At 37.2% G+C, this 24,896-nt stretch overlaps 1 protein-coding gene across 4 annotated transcripts in view; it reads left to right on the forward strand.

Annotated features, from left to right (window-relative positions):
* Snx12 (sorting nexin 12) overlaps positions 1–24,896 on the forward strand; it is a 104,856-nt gene that overhangs the window by 63,366 nt on the left and 16,594 nt on the right. For 2 of the 4 annotated variants that reach the window (XR_015450768.1, XM_087209874.1), the window contains exon 5: positions 22,347–22,430. The exons of the other annotated variants lie outside the window; for them this stretch is intronic. Coding sequence is in view for 1 of the 2 variants with exons in the window: in XM_087209874.1 (XP_087066000.1) it covers positions 22,347–22,430 (84 nt within the window). In the remaining variant the exon portion in view is untranslated. The remainder of the gene's footprint in view (positions 1–22,346; positions 22,431–24,896) is intronic. 4 annotated transcript variants of the gene reach the window in all.

Consider the following 24,896-nt stretch of genomic DNA (forward strand, 5'->3'; position numbering starts at 1 on the left):
ATCCTTGTCTTGTTCCTGATTTGAGTGTGAAGGATTTCAGTTTTTGACCATTTAGTATGATATTGGCTGTTGGTTTTTCATAGATGGCTTCTATCAGTTTGAGGTAGAGACCATCTATTCCAATTTTTTGTAGGGTTTTTATCATAAATACATGTTGGATTTTGTCAAATGCTTTTTCTGTGAATGCCCAATAATATTTAACTTTTTTCATATATTCATTTGTTCTTTTTCACTGGAGAAGTATCTTTTCATTTCAGATGCCCATTTTTGGTTTGGGTCTTAGAATTCGGGGGTTTGATTTTTTAAAGTTCTTTATATATTCTAGGAAGTAGTCCTTTGTCTGATGAATAGCTGGTAACATTGTTTTTTCCATTGTGTGAGTTGTTTTTTCACTCTGTGGCTTTTTTTTCTTTTTTTTGCTGTGAAAAAGCATTTTACTATGATGAGATCCCTATTGCTGATCACCTACACCTATGTGTACATCTATGTCTTCAAGAGTTTTAGATATTGTATCTTCCAGCAGATTTAGTGTTTCTGTTTTAATATTTAGATCTTTGGTTCATTTCAGTTTGAGTTTAGTTTCTGCAGGATCCCTTGTGTTTTTACCCTTTTCATTCCTAATTGCATGGATTTGGGTCTTTTCTTCTTTTTTGATAAGGATTGCTAAGGGTTTGTCTATTTTATTTAATCTTTTTTCTTTTTTTTTTTTTTTGGTACTGGGCATTGAACTCAGGACCTTGCACTTGTGAGGCAGGCAGCAGCACCACTGAGCTAAGTCCCTGACCCTATTTTATTTAATCTGTCAAACTAACAAATTTAATTTCATAGCAAATGCTGTTGAGGCTGTGAGCTATGGTGAGAGATATGGGTCTAAGTTTAATCTTGAGTATGTTGAAAGCCATTTTTCCCAGCATCATATGTTTTTTTTTTTATACCACATTGTGCTTTATTTATTTAGTTATTTTCTTAAATTCTTTTATTTGTACATTTTAGGTATACAACACATTTACATTTCTCATTGGGAACTTGTACCTTTATATGATGCATCTTGGTTCTTATTTTTTCCCCATTCCTAGCCCTCCCTTCACCCCCTCCACCCTTCCCTATTTACAAAGACTTTATTTCCATTTTTTCCATTTCTCATCATTTTTCCTTTCCCTTCTTTCCTTTCCCCTGCCCCTCCCACTACCCCTACCACTTTGGACCTTTTCTTCCTATTTTACATTATCGATTATTCATTCTAATCATTGGTACATTTTAGGTATACAATATAATGACATTCATCATTGGAAATTTGCACCTTTACATAATCTCTCTTTCTTCTTATTTTTCACCCTTGCCCAGCCCTCCCTTCAACACCTTCATTCCTCCCTATTTACAAAGATTTTGTTTCTATTTTTCCATTTTCTCATATTAATTCCATTCCCTTCTTTCCTTTCCCCTAGCCCTCCCACTTCCTTCCCCTTTGCCCCTTTTCTTCCTATTTCACATTACCTATTATACATTTAGTCCTTATTTACACTTTCAGTTTCTCACACCAGAGAAACTATTCGGTATTTATACATGTGTGTCCTATTTATTTCACTTAAGAGTATTGCTTCAATGTGTATCCACTTAGCTATAAATGTCTCTAATTTCTCATTTTTTATGGCTGAGTAGTACTCCATTTTATAAAAAAACCCCACATTTTCTTTATCCAGTCTCCAATTGATGGGCATTTGGGCTGTTTCCAAGTTTTAGCTATTACAAACTGTGCTGCTATGAACATGGGTGCACATATATCACTGTGGTATGATTGTTTTAATTCTTTGGGGAAGATCCCCAGCAGTGGAATAGCAGGGTCAAATGGGACTTCCAGTCCTAGTTCTTTGAGGTATCTCCATAGTGATTTCCACAGTGCTTGCACCAGTCTACACTCTCACCAGCAGTGGAGCAGGGTTCCTCTTTCCCCACAGCCCCGCCAGCATTTGTTATTGGTTGATTTCATGATAGCAGCCATTCTTTCTGGAGTGAAGTGGAATCTCAGCATTGTTTTCATTTGGATCTCTCAAATGACCAGTGATGTTGAACATTTTTTCATGTATTCATTTGCTATTTCTACTTCTTTGTCTGAGAAATGTCTGTTCATTTCAGATGCCCATTTTTGGATTGGGTCTTTATATTTGGGAGGTCTGATCTTTTTAAGTTCTTTATAGATTTGAGATAGTAGACCTTTGTCTGAGGAAGAGCAGGTGAAGATTTTTTCCCACATTGTGGGTTGTCTCTTCACACTGCTGGTGGTTTCTCTTGCTGTGCAGAAGCCTTTTAATAAGAAGAGATCCCACTTGTTGATTGTGCTAGTTCACGGGCAACTGAGGTTTTCTTCATAAAGTCTTTTCCTACACTGATGTCTTCAAGGGTTCTACCTAACCTCTGTTCCAACTGGTTCAGAGTTTCTATTTTAATATTTAGATCTTTAATCCATTTTGATTTTAGTTTAGTGCATGGCGAGATATATAGGTCTAGTTTTAATGTTTGGCAAGTTGAAGCCCAATTTTTCCAGCACCATTTATTAAAGAGGCTATCTTTCCTCCAGTGAGGGTGTTTGGCTCCTTTATCAAAGATGAGATGGCTGAGTGTGTCTGGCGTTGTTTCTGCATCTTCTAATCTGTTCCACTGGTTCTCAGGTCTGTTTCTTGGCCAGTACCATGCTGTTTTTATCACAGTAGCTTTGTAGTAGAGTTGCAGGTTGGGGATTGTGATACCCCCTGCCATGTCTCTGTTACCTAGAATTGCTTTTGCTATTCTGGGTCTCTTCTTGTTCCAAATGAATTTTTGGATTGTTTTCTCAAGGTCTATGAAGTATGCTGCTGGGATCTCCATTGGAATTGCATTGAATCTATATATAGCAGTTTTGGAAGTATGGCCATTTTCACTATATTAATCCTTCCTACCCAGGAGCAGGGGATGTCTGTCCATTTTCTGATATCATCTTCAATCTCTCTTTGCAGAGTGCCATTGTTTTCAGAGAAGAGGTCTTTGATTTCTTTCGTTAGGATGATTCCTAGGTATTTCAGTTTTTTGGATGCTATTGTGAAAGGAATTATTTGCCCTATTTCTCTCTCAGTGAGTCTGTCATTGGTGTAGAGGAAAGTTATTGATTTTTGTGTGTTGACCTTGTAACCAGCTACTTGACTGAAATTGGTTATTAAGTCTAGAAGACTTTTGGTGGAGTTCTTGGGGTCTTCTACATAGAGTATCATGTCATCTGCAAATAATGACAATTTGACTTCTTCATTTCCTATCTTTATTCCTTTTATTTCTGTCTCTTGTCTAATTGCTGTGGCTAATGTTTCCAGAACTATATTGAACAAGAGTGGTGATAGTGGACATCCTTGTCTTGTTCCTGATTTGAGTGTGAAGGATTTCAGTTTTTGACCATTTAGTATGATATTGGCTGTTGGTTTTTCATAGATGGCTTCTATCAGTTTGAGGTAGAGACCATCTATTCCAATTTTTTGTAGGGTTTTTATCATAAATACATGTTGGATTTTGTCAAATGCTTTTTCTGTGAATGCCCAATAATATTTAACTTTTTTCATATATTCATTTGTTCTTTTTCACTGGAGAAGTATCTTTTCATTTCAGATGCCCATTTTTGGTTTGGGTCTTAGAATTCGGGGGTTTGATTTTTTAAAGTTCTTTATATATTCTAGGAAGTAGTCCTTTGTCTGATGAATAGCTGGTAACATTGTTTTTTCCATTGTGTGAGTTGTTTTTTCACTCTGTGGCTTTTTTTTCTTTTTTTTGCTGTGAAAAAGCATTTTACTATGATGAGATCCCTATTGCTGATCACCTACACCTATGTGTACATCTATGTCTTCAAGAGTTTTAGATATTGTATCTTCCAGCAGATTTAGTGTTTCTGTTTTAATATTTAGATCTTTGGTTCATTTCAGTTTGAGTTTAGTTTCTGCAGGATCCCTTGTGTTTTTACCCTTTTCATTCCTAATTGCATGGATTTGGGTCTTTTCTTCTTTTTTGATAAGGATTGCTAAGGGTTTGTCTATTTTATTTAATCTTTTTTCTTTTTTTTTTTTTTTGGTACTGGGCATTGAACTCAGGACCTTGCACTTGTGAGGCAGGCAGCAGCACCACTGAGCTAAGTCCCTGACCCTATTTTATTTAATCTGTCAAACTAACAAATTTAATTTCATAGCAAATGCTGTTGAGGCTGTGAGCTATGGTGAGAGATATGGGTCTAAGTTTAATCTTGAGTATGTTGAAAGCCATTTTTCCCAGCATCATATTTTTTTTTTTTATACCACATTGTGCTTTATTTATTTAGTTATTTTCTTAAATTCTTTTATTTGTACATTTTAGGTATACAACACATTTACATTTCTCATTGGGAACTTGTACCTTTATATGATGCATCTTGGTTCTTATTTTTTCCCCATTCCTAGCCCTCCCTTCACCCCCTCCACCCTTCCCTATTTACAAAGACTTTATTTCCATTTTTTCCATTTCTCATCATTTTTCCTTTCCCTTCTTTCCTTTCCCCTGCCCCTCCCACTACCCCTACCACTTTGGACCTTTTCTTCCTATTTTACATTATCGATTATTCATTCTAATCATTGGTACATTTTAGGTATACAATATAATGACATTCATCATTGGAAATTTGCACCTTTACATAATCTCTCTTTCTTCTTATTTTTCACCCTTGCCCAGCCCTCCCTTCAACACCTTCATTCCTCCCTATTTACAAAGATTTTGTTTCTATTTTTCCATTTTCTCATATTAATTCCATTCCCTTCTTTCCTTTCCCCTAGCCCTCCCACTTCCTTCCCCTTTGCCCCTTTTCTTCCTATTTCACATTACCTATTATACATTTAGTCCTTATTTACACTTTCAGTTTCTCACACCAGAGAAACTATTCGGTATTTATACATGTGTGTCCTATTTATTTCACTTAAGAGTATTGCTTCAATGTGTATCCACTTAGCTATAAATGTCTCTAATTTCTCATTTTTTATGGCTGAGTAGTACTCCATTTTATAAAAAAACCCCACATTTTCTTTATCCAGTCTCCAATTGATGGGCATTTGGGCTGTTTCCAAGTTTTAGCTATTACAAACTGTGCTGCTATGAACATGGGTGCACATATATCACTGTGGTATGATTGTTTTAATTCTTTGGGGAAGATCCCCAGCAGTGGAATAGCAGGGTCAAATGGGACTTCCAGTCCTAGTTCTTTGAGGTATCTCCATAGTGATTTCCACAGTGCTTGCACCAGTCTACACTCTCACCAGCAGTGGAGCAGGGTTCCTCTTTCCCCACAGCCCCGCCAGCATTTGTTATTGGTTGATTTCATGATAGCAGCCATTCTTTCTGGAGTGAAGTGGAATCTCAGCATTGTTTTCATTTGGATCTCTCAAATGACCAGTGATGTTGAACATTTTTTCATGTATTCATTTGCTATTTCTACTTCTTTGTCTGAGAAATGTCTGTTCATTTCAGATGCCCATTTTTGGATTGGGTCTTTATATTTGGGAGGTCTGATCTTTTTAAGTTCTTTATAGATTTGAGATAGTAGACCTTTGTCTGAGGAAGAGCAGGTGAAGATTTTTTCCCACATTGTGGGTTGTCTCTTCACACTGCTGGTGGTTTCTCTTGCTGTGCAGAAGCCTTTTAATAAGAAGAGATCCCACTTGTTGATTGTGCTAGTTCACGGGCAACTGAGGTTTTCTTCATAAAGTCTTTTCCTACACTGATGTCTTCAAGGGTTCTACCTAACCTCTGTTCCAACTGGTTCAGAGTTTCTATTTTAATATTTAGATCTTTAATCCATTTTGATTTTAGTTTAGTGCATGGCGAGATATATAGGTCTAGTTTTAATGTTTGGCAAGTTGAAGCCCAATTTTTCCAGCACCATTTATTAAAGAGGCTATCTTTCCTCCAGTGAGGGTGTTTGGCTCCTTTATCAAAGATGAGATGGCTGAGTGTGTCTGGCGTTGTTTCTGCATCTTCTAATCTGTTCCACTGGTTCTCAGGTCTGTTTCTTGGCCAGTACCATGCTGTTTTTATCACAGTAGCTTTGTAGTAGAGTTGCAGGTTGGGGATTGTGATACCCCCTGCCATGTCTCTGTTACCTAGAATTGCTTTTGCTATTCTGGGTCTCTTCTTGTTCCAAATGAATTTTTGGATTGTTTTCTCAAGGTCTATGAAGTATGCTGCTGGGATCTCCATTGGAATTGCATTGAATCTATATATAGCAGTTTTGGAAGTATGGCCATTTTCACTATATTAATCCTTCCTACCCAGGAGCAGGGGATGTCTGTCCATTTTCTGATATCATCTTCAATCTCTCTTTGCAGAGTGCCATTGTTTTCAGAGAAGAGGTCTTTGATTTCTTTCGTTAGGATGATTCCTAGGTATTTCAGTTTTTTGGATGCTATTGTGAAAGGAATTATTTGCCCTATTTCTCTCTCAGTGAGTCTGTCATTGGTGTAGAGGAAAGTTATTGATTTTTGTGTGTTGACCTTGTAACCAGCTACTTGACTGAAATTGGTTATTAAGTCTAGAAGACTTTTGGTGGAGTTCTTGGGGTCTTCTACATAGAGTATCATGTCATCTGCAAATAATGACAATTTGACTTCTTCATTTCCTATCTTTATTCCTTTTATTTCTGTCTCTTGTCTAATTGCTGTGGCTAATGTTTCCAGAACTATATTGAACAAGAGTGGTGATAGTGGACATCCTTGTCTTGTTCCTGATTTGAGTGTGAAGGATTTCAGTTTTTGACCATTTAGTATGATATTGGCTGTTGGTTTTTCATAGATGGCTTCTATCAGTTTGAGGTAGAGACCATCTATTCCAATTTTTTGTAGGGTTTTTATCATAAATACATGTTGGATTTTGTCAAATGCTTTTTCTGTGAATGCCCAATAATATTTAACTTTTTTCATATATTCATTTGTTCTTTTTCACTGGAGAAGTATCTTTTCATTTCAGATGCCCATTTTTGGTTTGGGTCTTAGAATTCGGGGGTTTGATTTTTTAAAGTTCTTTATATATTCTAGGAAGTAGTCCTTTGTCTGATGAATAGCTGGTAACATTGTTTTTTCCATTGTGTGAGTTGTTTTTTCACTCTGTGGCTTTTTTTTCTTTTTTTTGCTGTGAAAAAGCATTTTACTATGATGAGATCCCTATTGCTGATCACCTACACCTATGTGTACATCTATGTCTTCAAGAGTTTTAGATATTGTATCTTCCAGCAGATTTAGTGTTTCTGTTTTAATATTTAGATCTTTGGTTCATTTCAGTTTGAGTTTAGTTTCTGCAGGATCCCTTGTGTTTTTACCCTTTTCATTCCTAATTGCATGGATTTGGGTCTTTTCTTCTTTTTTGATAAGGATTGCTAAGGGTTTGTCTATTTTATTTAATCTTTTTTCTTTTTTTTTTTTTTTGGTACTGGGCATTGAACTCAGGACCTTGCACTTGTGAGGCAGGCAGCAGCACCACTGAGCTAAGTCCCTGACCCTATTTTATTTAATCTGTCAAACTAACAAATTTAATTTCATAGCAAATGCTGTTGAGGCTGTGAGCTATGGTGAGAGATATGGGTCTAAGTTTAATCTTGAGTATGTTGAAAGCCATTTTTCCCAGCATCATATGTTTTTTTTTTTATACCACATTGTGCTTTATTTATTTAGTTATTTTCTTAAATTCTTTTATTTGTACATTTTAGGTATACAACACATTTACATTTCTCATTGGGAACTTGTACCTTTATATGATGCATCTTGGTTCTTATTTTTTCCCCATTCCTAGCCCTCCCTTCACCCCCTCCACCCTTCCCTATTTACAAAGACTTTATTTCCATTTTTTCCATTTCTCATCATTTTTCCTTTCCCTTCTTTCCTTTCCCCTGCCCCTCCCACTACCCCTACCACTTTGGACCTTTTCTTCCTATTTTGCATTATCGATTATTCATTCTAATCATTGGTACATTTTAGGTATACAATATAATGACATTCATCATTGGAAATTTGCACCTTTACATAATCTCTCTTTCTTCTTATTTTTCACCCTTGCCCAGCCCTCCCTTCAACACCTTCATTCCTCCCTATTTACAAAGATTTTGTTTCTATTTTTCCATTTTCTCATATTAATTCCATTCCCTTCTTTCCTTTCCCCTAGCCCTCCCACTTCCTTCCCCTTTGCCCCTTTTCTTCCTATTTCACATTACCTATTATACATTTTAGTCCTTATTTACACTTTCAGTTTCTCACACCAGAGAAACTATTTGGTATTTATACATGTGTGTCCTATTTATTTCACTTAAGAGTATTGCCTCAATGTGCATCCATTTAGCTATAAATGTCTCTAATTTCTCACTTTTTATGGCTGAGTAGTACTCCATTTTATAAGAAAACCCACATTTTCTTTATCCAGTCTCCAGTTGATGGGCATTTGGGCTGTTTCCAAGTTTTAGCTATCACAAACTGTGCTGCTATGAACATGGGTGCACATATATCACTGTGGTATGATTGTTTTAATTCTTTGGGGAAGATCCCCAGCAGTGGAATAGCAGGGTCAAATGGGACTTCCAGTCCTAGTTCTTTGAGGTATCTCCATACTCATTTCCACAGTGGTTGCACCAGTCTACACTCCCACCAGCAGTGGAGTAGGGTTCCTCTTTCCCCACAGCCCCGCCAGCATTTGTTATTGGTTGATTTCATGATAGCAGCCATTCTTTCTGGAGTGAAGTGGAATCTCAGCATTGTTTTCATTTGGATCTCTCAAATGACCAGTGATGTTGAACATTTTTTCATGTCTTTATTTGCTATTTCTACTTCTTTGTCTGAGAAATGTCTGTTCATTTCAGATGCCCATTTTTGGATTGGGTCTTTAAATTTGGGAGGTCTGATCTTTTTAAGTTCTTTATAGATTCAAGATAGTACACCTTTGTCTGAAGAAAAGTAGGTGAATATTTTTTCCCACATTGTGGGTTGTCTCTTCACACTGCTGGTGGTTTCTCTTGCTGTGCAGAAGCTTTTTAATAAGAAGAGATCCCACTTGTTGATTGTTTGTCCCAGCACCATTTGTTAAAGAGGCTCTCTTTTTTCCAGTGAAGGTGTTTAGCCCCTTTGTCAAAGATGAGGTGGCTGAGTGTGTGTGGAGGTTTCTCCATCTTCTATTCTGTTCCATTGACCCTCAGGTCCTTTTTTTTTTTTTTTTTTAATCACAGTAGCTTTCTAGTGTAATCTTAAGTCAATGATTGTGATGTTCCCTGCCTTCCTTTTTGTCCAGAATTACTTTTGCTATTCTAAGTCTCTTGTGGTTCCAAATGAATTTTAGGATTGTTTTCTCTATTTCTGTGAGGTATGCCATTGGTATTTTTTTTTTTTTGGTACCGGGGATTGAACTCAGTACCTTGATCTTGCATAGGCAGGCACAGTGCCACTGATCTAAATCCCTGGCCCTGCCATTGATATTTTGATCAGGATTGCATTAAATCTGTATAACAGTTTTGGATGTATGGTGATTTTCACTTTATTGGTTCTTCCTATCCAAGGACAAGGGATATTTTTCCTTTTTTTGATATCCTCTTCAATCTCCTTTTCCAGACTATTGTATTTTCAATGTAAAGGTCTTTTATTTTCTTTGTTAGATTGATTCCTAAGTATTTCATTTTTCTTGATGCTATTGTGAAAGGTGTCATTTCCCTAATTTCTCTCAGTGAGTTTTTCATTTGTTTACAGGAATGCTATTGATTTTTGAGTGTTAACCTTGTATCCAGCTACACTACTGAATTTGGTTATTAAATCTAGGAGTCTTTTGGTGGAGTCTTGGGGTCTTCTATATGGAGTATAATGTCATCTGCAAATAACAAAATTGTAACTTCTTTTCCTATCTTTATTCCTTTTATTTCTTTCTCTTGTCTAATTGCTCTGGCTAATGTTTCCAGAACTACTGTACATTGAACAGGAGTGGTGATAGTGGGCATGCTTGTCTTGTTCCTCATTTTAGAGTGAAAGCTTTCAGTTTTTTTTCCATTTAGTATGATGTTAACTGTTGCTTTTTCCTATATGGCTTTTATCAGATTGAGATAAAGACCTTTCTTTTCCAATTTTCTTTAGGGTTATTATTTTTTTAACCATGAATGGGTGTTGGAGTTTGTCAAATGTTTTTCTGCATCTATTAAGATGATCATGTGGTTTTCATCTTGGTTCTGTTGAATCATTCCTATATTTCTGAGATGAATCCTACTTGGACATGATGTATTACCTTTTTGATGATTTGCTGCATTCTATTTACCAGTATCTTATTGAGGATTTTTTTCATCTATGTTCATTAAGGAAATTGGACTGTATTTCTCTTTTTTGGTTGGATCCTTCTGTGGTTTTGGTATCAGGGTGCTGCTTGCTTCCAGGAATGACTTTGGGAGTATTAGTTCCCTTTCAATTTCGTTAAAGAGTTTGAGGAGTAATGGCATTAAATTCTCTTCAAAGTTCGTACAGAATTCTTACAGAATTTCAGTGAAACTGTCAGGACCTAGGTTCTCTCTCTTTCTTTCTTTCTTTCTTTCTTTCTTTCTTTCTTTCTTTCTTTCTTTCTTTCTTTCTTTCTTTCTTTCTTTCTGAGACAGGGTTCAATTATGTAGTTCAGGCGGGCCTTGAACTCACCATGTAGCCCATCCTGACCTTGAACTCTCAGTGATCCTCCTGCCTCAGCCTCCCAAGTGCTGAGATTATAGGTGTGCACCACCATACCTGGTGGACCTGGAGTTTTCTTATTTGGTAGGTATTTTTATTGCTTCTTTAATTTCATTGCCTGATCCTGGATTATTTAGAATTTTTATATCTTCTTGATTCATCTTTGGTAATTGATATGTATCTTGGTGTCTGTCCATTTCTTCTGAGTTTTCCATCTTATTGGAGTACAGGTTCTCAAAGTAGGCCTTGATGACCTTCTGGATTTTTACAGGATCCCTCGTGATTTTGCCCTTTTCATACCTAATTATATGGATTTGGGTATTTTCTTCCCTTTTTTTGGATAAGGTTCACTAAGGGTTTGTCTATTTTATTTAATCTTTCAAAGAACCAACTCTTCGATTTACTGATTCCTTTGTATTGTTTTCTTAGTCTTTTTTTTTGGTACCGGTGATTGAACTCGGGACCTTGCGCTTGCAAGGCAGGCGGTGGAACCACTGAGCTAAATCCCCGGCCCTGTTTTTTCAGTCTTAATTGCATTAATTTATGCTCTGATGTTTATAATTTCCTTCCCCATATGAGCTTTGGGTATAACTTGCTCTTCTTTTTTTTAAAAGCTTGAGGATCAGCATTAGGTTATTTATTTGAGGTCTCTTTGTTTTTCTGATGTAGGAATTCACTCCTATAAATTTCCCTCATAGGACTGCTTTTCATTACATCCTATGAGTTCCAGTATGTCATATCAGCATTATCATTTAATTGTAGAAACTGTCTGATTTCGTCTTCAATTTTATCTGTGACCCATTTGTTGTTCAGGAAGATATTATTTAATTTCCATGGGTTTACGTAGTTTTTATGTATTTTTTTGCTATTGTTTTTCAATTTCATTGCAGTATGATCTGGTAATACATGCGGGATAATTTCAGTTCCTTTGCATTTACTTAAGCATGGTGTATGAGCTAGTATGTGGTCTATTTTGGAGAGCATCCATTGTGTTGCTGAGAAGAATGTATATTCTGTTGTTGAGTGGAACACTCTGTAGGTATCTGCTAAGTCTGTTCAAAGGTTTGGTTCACCTCTGGTATTTCATTGTTGATATTTTTTGTCTAGTGGATGTATTTATTTGGGGTGTTGAGATCACCCACTAGAACTATATTATTGCTTAACTGAGTTTTCATAGCCATTGGTATTTGTTTTATATAGTTGGGTGTGCTGGTATTTGGTATATATATATTTATGATTGTTACCTCTTCCTCTTTATTTGTTCCATTACCAAGTATGTAGTGACCTTCTTTGTCTCTTCGGATCAGTGTTGGCTTGAAATCTACTTTGTTTGTGTTATGGCTTGTGTTCTGATATCTCCCCAAAGCTTTATGTGAATTAGGTGGAGGTTTTTTTTTTTTTAGAGGTGGCTGAATTTAGAGTGTGTGATTGATTTATGGTGTCATGCTAGGCATAAGGGCACTAGGATTGAGGATGTGAGTGCTACCTGCCCTAAGAAACCTAGTTAAAAATAAAAGTGGTAGAAAGATGCTGTTGAGGGCCCCTCCCCATATCCCTTGTTCTGGCTGCCATGAACTGTTTCTCCTCTGCAAGGCCCGTCTGCCCTGCCACTTTGTCTTGCCCCTGGTTGCTTTTGCTGTCTTCTGCCACCATGAACTGTTGCCCCTCTGCCATGTACCAAGCTGCCTTAGAGTCAGCCAATTATAGACTAAAACCTCTACAAACGAAAGCTAAATAAACCTTTCCCCCTTTAACTTTGAGTATCTGGTATTTTGTCTCAGCAATGAAAAAAAACCTAACACAGTCTGCAAGTACAACAGCTACTTCTGTTTTCCAGTTTCCTGTCACATGGAGAATTATTTTCCATCCTTTAACTTTGTTTGTGAATTTGTTGTTGAGTTAAATATGTTTTTGTATGCAGCATATTGTTGTATCTTGTTTCTTGTTCCATTCTGCCAATCTGTTTCTTTTGATTGATATATTGAGACCTTTTACCTTGATGGTTCTAATGGATATGTATTGAATTATTCTTGTCATTATATTATTTTCCTGTTTTGGTTCCCTTTCTTTCCATTGTATTTAATTGCATGTCTTGTCTGGTGGATTAATTCTGTTGGGATTCTTGCAATTCTTGTGTTCATTGTCTTTTTCTAGAATATCCTTCAGAACTTTTTTTGGTCTTTTTTTTTTTTTTTCACTTTTCTTTTTTGGTACCGGGAATCAAACTCAGGGCCTTGCGCTTGCCAGGCAGGCACTGCACCACTGAGCTAAATCCCCAGCCCTCCTTCAGAACTTTTGAAGTGCTTCTTTAGTGGTTGTAAATTTCCTCAGGTGTTCTTTATCCTAGAAGTATGTTATTTCTCCATCAATTTTGAAAGATAACTTTGTGGCTTTCATCAATCTGGGTTGGAGGTTGTTTTCTTTTTTTTTGGTACTGGGGATGGAGGTTGTTTTCTTTTAGGGTTTGATGGTTGTTCCACTTTCTGTGATGGTATGACTAAGCATTGAGTACAGATTGGTGACAGCTTGATCTTTGCACTGTATGATTTCTTATTTTTTTCTATTGCTTTCCATTGATAACCATTATTTAGATTATTTACTTCACTGGGGCTTCTAAATGGTTATTTTTCTAGTTCTCCCAATGCTTCTACATCTATTAAATTGAATTCTTTCATAGAGAATTTTCCTCTCTCAACTACATTTATTTGGTATCCTAAAATAAAGGTCTGCACATGATTGGCAAGCTAAGTGTTTAACTCTTTTGTGTATGTTTTTTTTGGTTTAGTACTGAGGATTGAACCTAGGGTCTTGCACATGCTAGGCAAGCACTCTAACACTGAGTGACATCTGCAGCAATTTTGTTTTGATACAGGGTCTCACTAAGTTGCCCAGGTTGGCCTTGAATTTATGATCTTTTGTCTCAAGTTCCAAGTAGCTGGGATTATAGACATCTGCCACCATGTACAGGTTAAGTGTATTTTTAAAAGTTTATTCAAATTAGTAATTCAGAATATCACTTGTGTATTGTAAGAATAACAGACAAAAGACCACTTAATCCACAGGCTAAATAAAACATTACACGTAAGTCATGAAAAATAGAAAATATTTTTGTAATATTAGTTATTAATGGGGGAAAACAGAATGAGCTTTAAAAGATTAACTTGAGTGCTAGTACTTGAGAAAAATGCAGTCTTAATTAGAGGAAAAAGAAGTAGATGTATACTTAAGGTGATTTGAAGTGTTCTGCTGAGTAATTTCAAGGGCTTTTAGAGTTTGATGACACTGTTCTTATGTTTAATTTCACTACAAATTTAAGTTATTTCCATTTATTTGATAGGTGCTATTACCAATGCTTCTCACATTCAGCAATTAGGTCCCATGATCAGGACAATCTTTGGCTCACAAATGGAGGGGGGCACATTTTCCAATATAGTTAAAGAAGTGGATGTGAGAGGAATGAAGTGAAATATACTGAGCCAAAAATAATATAAGACAAGGAGGGAGAAAGATATTCATGCCAGAATTTTTTTTTTTTTTTGGTACTGGGGATCAAACTTGGGTCCTTGTGCTTGCAAGGCTGGCAGTGGAACCACTGAGCTAAATCCCCGGCCCCATGTCAGAATTTTGACGTATGAGAAGGGACCAGGGTCGGGACAAGGGTAAAGCAAGCAAGGTACCTATAGCACAGAACCTACACTTGCACCATCCTGAGAATGCATGCCTCCCTAACTTTTGGATCATGAGACAGTGACTCTGAGGTCTGTCAGTGTGAAACAGGGCAGTGAGAGCCATGGAAGATATTAAGGGTGGGAGCCCTAGCAACAGAGAAACTGGTTATAAAAGTAAAAATGTAGGCAAAATCTTTAGGCCTGTAGATATGAACCCAGAGATCCTATGTGATAGAGCAAGGGTCAATATCAAGGTAGACTGAATAATGGAAGTCAAGAAAGACTTCACAGAGAAGATTATGTTGGAGTCTAAATGATGAATTAGAAAACCCTTCTCAGGCCAAAGAGATATGAGAAGAATGATAGCAAAGACAGAGGAACCAGCAGATATAGAGGAATGGAGGTGTGAAATGAGAGGTTTAGTGGCTGGATTTTAAGGAGTGATAAGAGATGAGATTGGGGACCATGTTATGGAAAGCTTTATTAGCCAGAATATACATTTGGACTTTATTTCTGTGGACTTTGGGGAAATAGTTGAAGGATTTTTCTTAATGGCATTAGGGATTGAACCCAGGGATTCACACTGAACTACATCCACAGCCCTTTATAAATTGTTTTTTTTTTTTTTTGGTACCGGAGATCGAACTCGGGTCCTTGCGCTTGCGCAGCAGGCGGTGAAACCACTGAGCTAAATCCCTGGCCCTATAAATTGTTTTTAATACTGGGCTTGGTGATGTATGCCTGTAATCCCAGCACTAGAGAAGCTGATGCAGGAAGATTGCCTTAAGTTTGAGGCCTGTTTGGGCTACATAGTGAGTTCAAGGCCAGTCTGAACTACAAAGAAAACAATTTTTGGAGACAGAGTTTTGTTAAGTTATTAAGGTTAGCCAGGCTGTGCTCAAACTTGTGATCCTCCTTAGCCTTCCAGAATTCTGGGATTCCAGGAATAAGCCACTATGTCAACTTCTTTGAAGGATTCATATGCTTGTAAGTTACATGATTAGATTTGTGAATTTTAACAGATTATGAAATGAGGATCTAACAAGGCTGAATAGGAGAGGAGTCAGGTCAGAGAGATTCAGAGTAACGACTAAAAACAGGTAATGGGAAGTAGGGGAGGGAGGTACATCCTGATATAGAAAATCAGTTCAAAAGAAGATATTGTAGACTGGATCAAGAAAATGTGGTTTTTTAATAAAATGGAGTACTACTCAGGCATAAAAAATGAGAAATTAGAGACATTTATTGCTAAATGGATGCACACTGAGGTGATACTCTTAAGTGAAATAAACAGGACACACATGTGTAAATACAGAATAGTTTCTCTAGTGTGAGAAACTGAAAGTGTAAATAAGGACTAAAAGGTATAATAGATAATGTGAAATAGGAAGAAAAGGGGCAAAGGGGAGGGGGAAGTGGGAGGGGTAGGGGAAAGGAAAGAAGGGAATGGAATTAATGTGAGAAAATGAAAAACTAGAAACAAAGTTTTTGTAAATAGGGAGGGCAGGGGAAGGGGGAAAAATAAGAACCAAGAGAGTATGTAAAGGTGCATATCTCCAATGATGAATGTCATTATATTGTACACCTAAAATGTACCAATAAAAGGATATACAAAAAAAGAAGATATTATAGATCAAACAAAACATATGCATAAGAGTTAACAAGGGGAAGTGGCCCACCAGGGCTGGTCCACAGGGCCCCACCCTCACCCACTCAGGGAACAGCCATTTTGAGAACATTCCAAATAGCCAGAGGGAACTAAAGAGTGTGACAGTCTAGCCTCCCAGGGTAGACTCAGGGTATATGGGTCCCCATTCCCATTGTCCCCTCTCTAAATACAGAGGAGGCCAAAGCCCTGCAGCATCCTTGCTGGTGTACTCCAGCAGCATAAGACACTCCTTCCTCACCCACCAAAATTCAGGCTGTAAGAGGATAAACAAGTGAATGCTGCTTGTGTCTGGAGTCATCAATATTGGGCTCCAGGCATGCCTGAGTCACCACCAGTTGCCTCAAGTTTGTTGCATGCCAACTAGGACCTTTATCTGGCACACAGAAGTAACACTAGTCCTGTTTAAATTTGTGCCCAACACCCTAAGGTCGCTTGAGTTCCTGCCTAGTGCTCATTGCACTAGGGATGTATCATCCGTAGACACACCAGAGGTTCGGTTTGATATTCAGTACCAGTCTGGGTACTGGTTCTGTTTGACATCCAGTACCAGTCTGGGTCCCCATGGGAAGACCCAGTCCTATGTGAGTCTCTGCGTGTTGCACTGGAGTTGCTAGAGCTCTGATTCAGTGCCAGGCACTCAGCCCCTACCCTGGAGCACTGGAGGCTCCATCTTGCACCTCACCACAGTCCGGATCAGTCTCCACTCAGTGCAGTAGGCCAGTCCTCTACCTGGTTTGCAGCAAAAGTTAAAGGTCTGCCTGATTTGCCTGGTGCTCTGGACCCCCTTGAGACACCACCCAGTGCCCTGTGCTCTCCTTGGGGACGCTGGAATTTCCCTATATCAGTTCTGGCACACATGGGTCTCCATGAGCCTACGTCTGGTTTTCAGCTGGTCCCACAGACACCGGACACCGGACTATACTTCAGGTACCCAGCATTCATCTTCAACCAGCAGAAATTCATGCCAAGAGCCTCAGAATCCAAAGCCCCACATTTTTCCTGGAATTGTACCCCAGCTTGGGCAGTTGCCACAAACAGGTTTATAGACCATTTGACCCTTTGAACAGACCCCTTGAACAGAGAAGTCCCCACACAAGCCTACAGCTTATAAAGAGGGGCAAAGAGGAACGTGACTTGTGGGATTAGAGACTGCAGGCTCTGGAAATACATAAAAATTTTCTTCTTCTTTTCTCCCTTCTTTTTCTTTTTTCTTTTTGGTACCGGGGATCAAACTCGGGACCTTGTGCTTGTGAGGCAGGTGGCAGAACCACTGAGCTAAATCCCTGGCCTTTTCTCTCTTCTTTTAACTCAATTTTTCCCCTCTATTGGTATTTTTTAAAGCTTTATTATATATTTTTTCTTTTGGTAGAATTTAGTTTTCTCATCCACTTTCTTGTTCCTCCCTTTTAATATTACTGTTTTATTTGTTTGAATAGGTCCTCCTTTTTTCTCTCTCTTGCTATTTTTCTTGCTATCTCTATTTCAACTTGTTTTCTTATTATTTTTCTCCTAATTTAATCTTTATTTATCCTTTTTCTAGTTATTTTTTCTGTTAGTGTTATCTAATACTACTAGTTTTCTTTTACTCCTTAATAAGACCTTTTTATTATCATTCTTACTACATTCTTCCCATTTTCTTTTTTTTTTTTTTTAAGCTTTGGGTCTGATCAGTGCTGCTCTGGGCAGCAAAGACAAAGACCCCCTAGCTTGCAGCACTTTTTATTCAGTACATGGGGAAACAAATGTAACAAGTGAAATGCAGAGTTCAGTGCTTCACATTGGGATAAACAAGGTGTAACCCTTCTTCCCATTTTCCATCGCCCAATTTTCCAATATCTGTTTTTTCTTTCTTTTTTCTTTATGCTCCCATGCCTGTACCATATCCTTACTGGTGTAACCATTTACCCTTATGAATCTGTAGATAGCTAACTATGTCTTATTACAGTTGAACACTGTTCAGTTGTGAATGGAGGTTAAATTGTTCTATTGTGTCGATATTTTCTGGTTTGTCTTAGAATCTGTACTATAATTATAGGTCTCATTCTTTTTTTTTTTTTAGTATAGGTCTCATTCTTATGGTTAAAGGTGGCACACTGTTTAGTTATTATAGTCTGTTATTATTTAGTGTGTATTTGATGCTGAGGTTGTGCCTGGTTTTACTACTTTACCCAAAGTGACATAGTTGTTGCTCTCAATTAGTTTTCTCTGAATGTTAATGTCTATATTGGCTGGGGGTCATAAACAGTACTACAATCCGTTATACAGAACTAGGTACTGGGCCAAATAGGCTGCCACCTCCTTTCCCTAATAAACAGAGGTGGTTGGATCCTGGGCCAGACACAAAGGCCAATAGCTACCTATGCCTAGAAGACATCTTTGAAAAGTAGTCATTACCTAAAAAGGTCTCAAGACTAGCAATAAAGCTACCCATAAGCAATTTGTAAACCTCAACACAGAAAACAAACAAACAAACAAATAAATAGAAAATGAGAAAACACAGGAACAAAATGGCCCTAAAAGCTCCCAACTCCCAAAGCAAATTCAGGGGGGATTGAGGGAGAAGAAATCAAGCCACATAGCTGAAATACTTGAAATGGTAGCAGTGGAAGTAACAAAACAGATCAAGAAGATACTTGGCAAATTCAAAGCAGAGATAATTAAAGAGTTAATGACTCTAATAAAACAAATGATCAGAAGATATTAATAAAAAATAGAGGAGCTAAAGAAAGATATACAAACCATGAATTCCCAGCATAGAAAAGAACTGGAGTCCATAAAACAGTCTCAAACAGAAATCCAGATTAAAAGCTCTGTTGAACGTATACACAGCAGAATTAATCAGTGTGAGGACAGAATATCAGACCTAGAAGACAACTAATGAAAAATGCCTTAAAAATAGCAAGGGGACATTTGCATTCTAATACAAAAAAGACCAATCTAAGATTAATTGGAATGAATGAAAAATCAGAAGATAGCAAAAAAACATAAAAAACCTATTTACAGAAGTAATAGCAGAAAACTTTTGAAACATGGAAAAATCCAACACAAGAACAGAATATTAAAAGCTGTTAAGGGGCTGGGGATTTAGCTCAGTGGTTCCCCCACCTGCCTTGCAAGCGCAAAGTCCCGCATTTGATCCCCGGTACCAAAAAAAAAAAAAAAAAAAAAAAGCCATTAGAGAAAAGAAACAAATCACCTATAAAGGAAACCCCATCAGAATCACAGTAGATGTCTCAACACAAACTCTATAGGAGAGTTTGGAGTGACTGAAGTATTTCAAGCCCTATAGGCTACCAACATCCAATCAAAATTGATGTACCCCATGGACCAAGGATTTAGCTCAGTGGCACTGTGCCTGCCTTGCAAATGCAAGGTCCTGAGTTTGATCACCAGTACAAAAAAAAATTGATGTACCCTACAAAATTATCTTTCAAATTTGATGGAGAAGTAAGAAACCTCCATGAAAAAGAACAGCTGAAGAAATTCATGACCACCAAACCAGCACTCCAAAAAATTCTCAAGGATATCCTGAAAAGAGACAATGAAGATAGCAGTGCCAAAAAGCCCAACCAAATGAATCTACCAGGCAAGGCAAACAATTAAATAGAATAGAAAAAAGGGCATTGACAACAGGAAAATAATATAATGACAAGGATAAGTCAATACCTATCAGTTATAACCACCAAGGTGAATGGTCTCAATTCAACAGTCAAAAGAAACAGATTAGCAGAATGGATCAGGAAATAAGATCCAACAGTGCTGGGGATTTAGCGCAGTGGTTCCAGTGCCTGCCTCGCAAGCGCAAGGTCCCAAGTTCGATCCCTGGTACCAAAAAAAAAAAAAAAGGCCCAACAATATGCCACATACAGCAAACATATTTAACCAAAAGAGAAATTAAAGGACTGAAAGTTAAAGGATGGAAAACAATACTCTATGCAACAGGAACCCAGAAAAAAGAAGTAGCTATTCTAATTGCAGATAAAGTGGATTTCAAGCCAAGATTAATCAGAACAGACAAAGAAGGTCACTATATACTGGGTAGGGGAACAATTCAACAGGAAGAGATAACAATCAAATATATATGCACCAAATACTGGCACACCCAACTTCATAAAACAAGCACTAAAGGACATGAAGAGTCAGATAAGCACAAATACAATTGTAATGGGGACCTCAATACTCTACTGTCACAAATAGACTGATCAACCAGACAAAAAATCAGCAAAGAAATATCAAAATTGAGCTAAACTTTTGAAAAAATGGACTTAGTAGATATCTACAGAATGTTCCACCCAACAGCAACAGTTATACTTTCTTCTCAGCAGCATATGGCACTTCCTCCAAAATAGACCAAATACTAGCCCATAGAGCAGTGATAGCAAACCTTTTATAGACCAAGTGCCCAAAATGCAACCCAAAACCCTCTTATTTATCACAAAGTGACAACACTGCAGTTAAACCTGAACGCTGAGGTTTTAGTCTAGAGAAAACGTTATCCAATGCTTGGCTGCTGGGGTGACTTGGCTTGCATTGCCAACAGAGAGGGCTCTGCTTGCTGCAGCATATGTACCATAGGCTTACCACCACTGCCATAGAGCATGCTTAAGCAAATGCAAAGGAATCAAAATAATCCCATGTGTATTATCAGATCATAGTTCAATGAAACTAGAAATAAATGGCAAAAGACAACACAGGAACAGCAAACACATGGAAATTAAATAATGCACTCTGGAATAATCAATGGGTCATAGGTGAAATTAAAGAAGAAATCAGACAGTTCCTACAATCAAACAATAATGCCAGTCCAACAAACCAGAACCTATGGGACTCAATGAAAGCAGTCTAAAGAGGGAAGTTTACAGTTGGTGAATTCCCTTATCAGAAAAGCAGAGCAAGCTCAAATAAATAACCTAATGATACACCTCAAGATTCTAGAAAAAAAAAAGATTCTAGAAAAACAAGAACAATTCAAACTCCAACATGGTACAAGGAAGGAAATTATAAAAATCAGAGCAGAAATTAATGCAATTAAGACTAAAAAATCAATACAAAGAATCAATGAATCAAAGAGTTGGTTCTTTGAAAGATTAGAATAACAAACCCTTAGCCAACCTTATTAAAAAAAAAGGAAAGAAAAGACCCAAATCTATGCAATTAGAAATGAAAAGGATGAAATCACAGTGGATTCTGCAGAAAAACTACTTCCTTTCTTATCCTTATTCCTTTATTTGTTTTGCTTGCCTGATTGCCTGGCTAATGTTTTCAGAACTATGTTGAACAGGACTGGTGACAGTGGGGATCCTTGTTTTGTTCCTGATTTTAGAGTGAATGCTTTTAGCCTTTCTCCATTTAGTGTGATATTAGATGTTGATTAGTCATTGATGGCTTTTGGTGGAATTTTGGGGCCTTCTAGGTGGAGTATAATGTCATCTGCAAATAATGATATTGTAACTTCTTCCTTTCCTATCCTTATTCCCGTTATTTCTTTCTCTTGTCTAATTGCTCTGGTTAATGTTTCCAGAACTACTGTACATTGAACAGGAGTGGTGATAGTGGGCATGCTTGTCTTGTTCCTGATTTTAGAGTGAAAGTTTTCAGTTTTTTTTCCATTTAGTATGATGTTGACTGTTGGTTTTTCCTATATGGCTTTTATCAGTTTGAGATAAAGACCATCAATTTCAATTTTCTTTAAGGTTTTTAAAAATCACGAATGGGTGTTGGACCATGTCAAATGCTTTTTCTGCATCTATTGAGAGGATCATATGATTTTTGTCTTTGGCTCTGTTAATACAATGTATTACATTTATTGATTTGCATATGTTGAACCATTCCTACATCCCTGGGATGAATCCTACTTGGTCATGGTGTATAACCTTCTTGATGATTTGCTGCATTCTGTTTGCCAGTATCTTATTGAGGATTTTTGCATTTGTGTTCATTGTGGAGATTAGCCTGTAGTTCTCTTTTATGGTTGGATCCTTCTCTGGTTTTGGTATCAGGGTAGTGCTTGCTTCCAAGAATGACTTTGGGAGTATTGGTTCCCTTTCAGTTTAAGAGTTTGAGGAGTAGCAGCATTAGGTCTCTTAAATTTCTTGTAGAATTCAGCAGTGAAACTGTTAGGACCTGGTCTTTTCTTTGTTGGTAGGTTTTTAATTACATTTTCAATTTCATTGACATTGGTTTATTTAAAATTTTTATATCTTCTTGATTCAATTTTGGTAATTCATATCAATGTAGGAATCTGTCCATTTCTTCTGTGTTTTACATCTTATTATAATACAGGTTCTTTTTTTTTTTTGGTACCAGGGATCAAACTCAGGACCTTGTGCCTGCAAGACAGGTGGTGGAACCACTGAACTAAATCCCTGGCCCAGAATACAGGTTCTTGAAGTAGGTATTGATGATCTTATGAATTTCTGTATGATGTGTTGTGATTTCACCTTTTTCATTCCTAATTGCATGGATTTGAGTATTTCCTTTTTCTGATAAGGTTGTCTAAGGGTTTGTCAATTTTATTTAATCTTTCAAAGAACCAACTCTTGATTCTTTGTATTGTTTTTTCAGTCTCCATTGCATTAATTTCTGCTAGGATTTTTATAATTTCTTTCCTTGTACATGCTTTGGGCTTGACTTGCTCTTCTTTTTCTTGAGGCTTGAAGTTCAACATTATGTTGTTTATTTGAGTCAGCTCTGCTTTCCTGTTATGGGTATTCACTACTATAAATTTGCTTTATAGGACGGCTTTCATTGCATCCCATAATTCCAGTATGTTGTATTGTCATTATCATTTAATTGTAGACACTGTTTGTGACCCATTGTTTGTTTATTTTATTTTATTTTATTTTATTGGTACTGGGGATTGAACTCAGAATCTTGTGCTTGCTAGGCAGGTGGCAAAACCACTGAGCTAAATCCCCGGCCCTTGTGACCCATTGTTTGATCAGGAGGGTGTTATTTAATTTCCACGTGTTTATAAATTTCCTGTGGTTTCTTTTTCCATTGATTTCCAATTTCATTGCACTATGGTTTGATAATATGCATGGGATAATTTCAATTCCTTTGCATTTACTTAAGCATTTCCAAAAGATACTGTATGGTCTATTTTGGAGAACATCTTGTCTATAGCTGAAGAGAATGTGTATCTGATGTTGTGGGGTAGAACATTCTATAGACATCTACTAAGTACATTTGTTCAAAAGTTTGGTTCAGTTTTAATATTTCATTGTTGAGTTTTTGTCTAGTTGATCTATTTTACAGTGGGGTATTGAGATTCCTCCATTAAAACTGTATGAGTGTTTATTTGATTTTTTTCATGTCCATTAATATTTATTTTATATAGTTGGGTGCACTGCTATTTGGTACATATATATTTATGATTGTTATCTCTTCCTCTTGGATTGTTCCCTTTACAAGGATATAGTGACCTCTGTCTCTCTTAATCAGTCTTGGCTTGAAATCCACTTTGACTGCAAGTAGAATAACTAATCCTGCATTTTTCCAGGTTTCTGTCACATGGAATATTGTTTTCTGTCCTTTGACTTTCAGTCTATGAATTTCTTTTTGAACTAAATGTGTTGCTTGTATGTAGCATATTGTTTGATCTTGCTACTTGATCCATTCTGTCAGTCTGTTTCTTTTGATTGGTGAATTGAAACCATTAATATTGATGGTTATAATTGATATGCATTGACTTATCCCTGTCATGTTTTTTCCTGTTGTTGGCTCTCTTCTTACCTCCTCTGTTTAATTTCTTGCCTTGCTTGGTAGATTCATTCTGCTGGAGTTTCTGGAGTTGTAATCTTTGTTATTTCTTTCTAGAATATCCTTCAGTACATTTTGGAGTGCTGGTTTGGGAGTCATGAATTTCTTCAGGTGTTCTTTGTCAAGGAAGCATCTTTTTTCTCCATCAATTTTGAAAGATAGTTTTGTGGGGTACATCAATCTGTGTTGGAAGTTGTTTTCCTTTAGGGTTTGAAATATTTCACTCCAAGCTCTCCTTTGCTTGAGGGTTTGTGTTGAGAAGTCTGCTGTGATTCTGATGGGCTTTTCTTTATAGGCGATTTGCTTTTCTTTAACAGCTTTTTTTTGGCTGTTTCCAATTTTTTGCTATTACTATACACATACAACAAAAAGCATATTGCAATAATGTGTGCACAGATATGATTATTTCCTTATGTTGAAAATTTACAAGCAGACTGTTAGATCAAATGGAATCCACATTTTATACTCATAATATTATAACATTTCCTCCCACCATGTTGAAGAGAACAAAATTCTGTTCTCTTCTGATTTTCTCTAATTTCTCTGGCCATTCTTCCTCATTCTCTTCCATCATTTCTTCCACTTAGTCATCCCTTTTATGTTGGTATTCCCAAGCAATGTCATTCTGTTTTCCTCTTCTTTCTCCAAAGTTACCACCTCAAATGTCTCGGGGAAAGATGGCAGTCATCAGGGCTGAAGCGTAGCCAGGCTTGCAAGCTCCCTCTGAAAAGTTTGCGTACTTGGTGGCTAACTCAGCAGGCAGTTTAGAGTCCAGTTTCAGGAGGAAGCCCAACCAATCATACTTGCAGCCTAGAAGGAGGCCAGGGGGAGCCGGCGCCCGGGCCCATGCTGGGCGGGAAGGCGAAGGTAGCAGCGCAGGTGGCGGCGGCGACAGCCACGGGGAACCCCGGTGGGTGCCCACTTTAACAGCTTTTCATATTCTATTCTTGTATTGAATTTCTGGAATTTGGACTATTATGTGCCTTGGGGAAGATTTTTTTTTTATCATGGCTAATTCAAGTTCTATATGTCTCACTTATCTGTATGTCAAATTCTTTTTCCCTGTTTCGGAACTTTTCTGCCATTATTTCTGTG

Source organism: Heterocephalus glaber, unplaced genomic scaffold (genome assembly GCF_053883595.1).
Source record: "Heterocephalus glaber isolate CG9 unplaced genomic scaffold, H.glaber_assembly_v1.0 deba00001068, whole genome shotgun sequence".
Classification (NCBI taxonomy): domain Eukaryota; kingdom Metazoa; phylum Chordata; class Mammalia; order Rodentia; family Bathyergidae; genus Heterocephalus; species Heterocephalus glaber.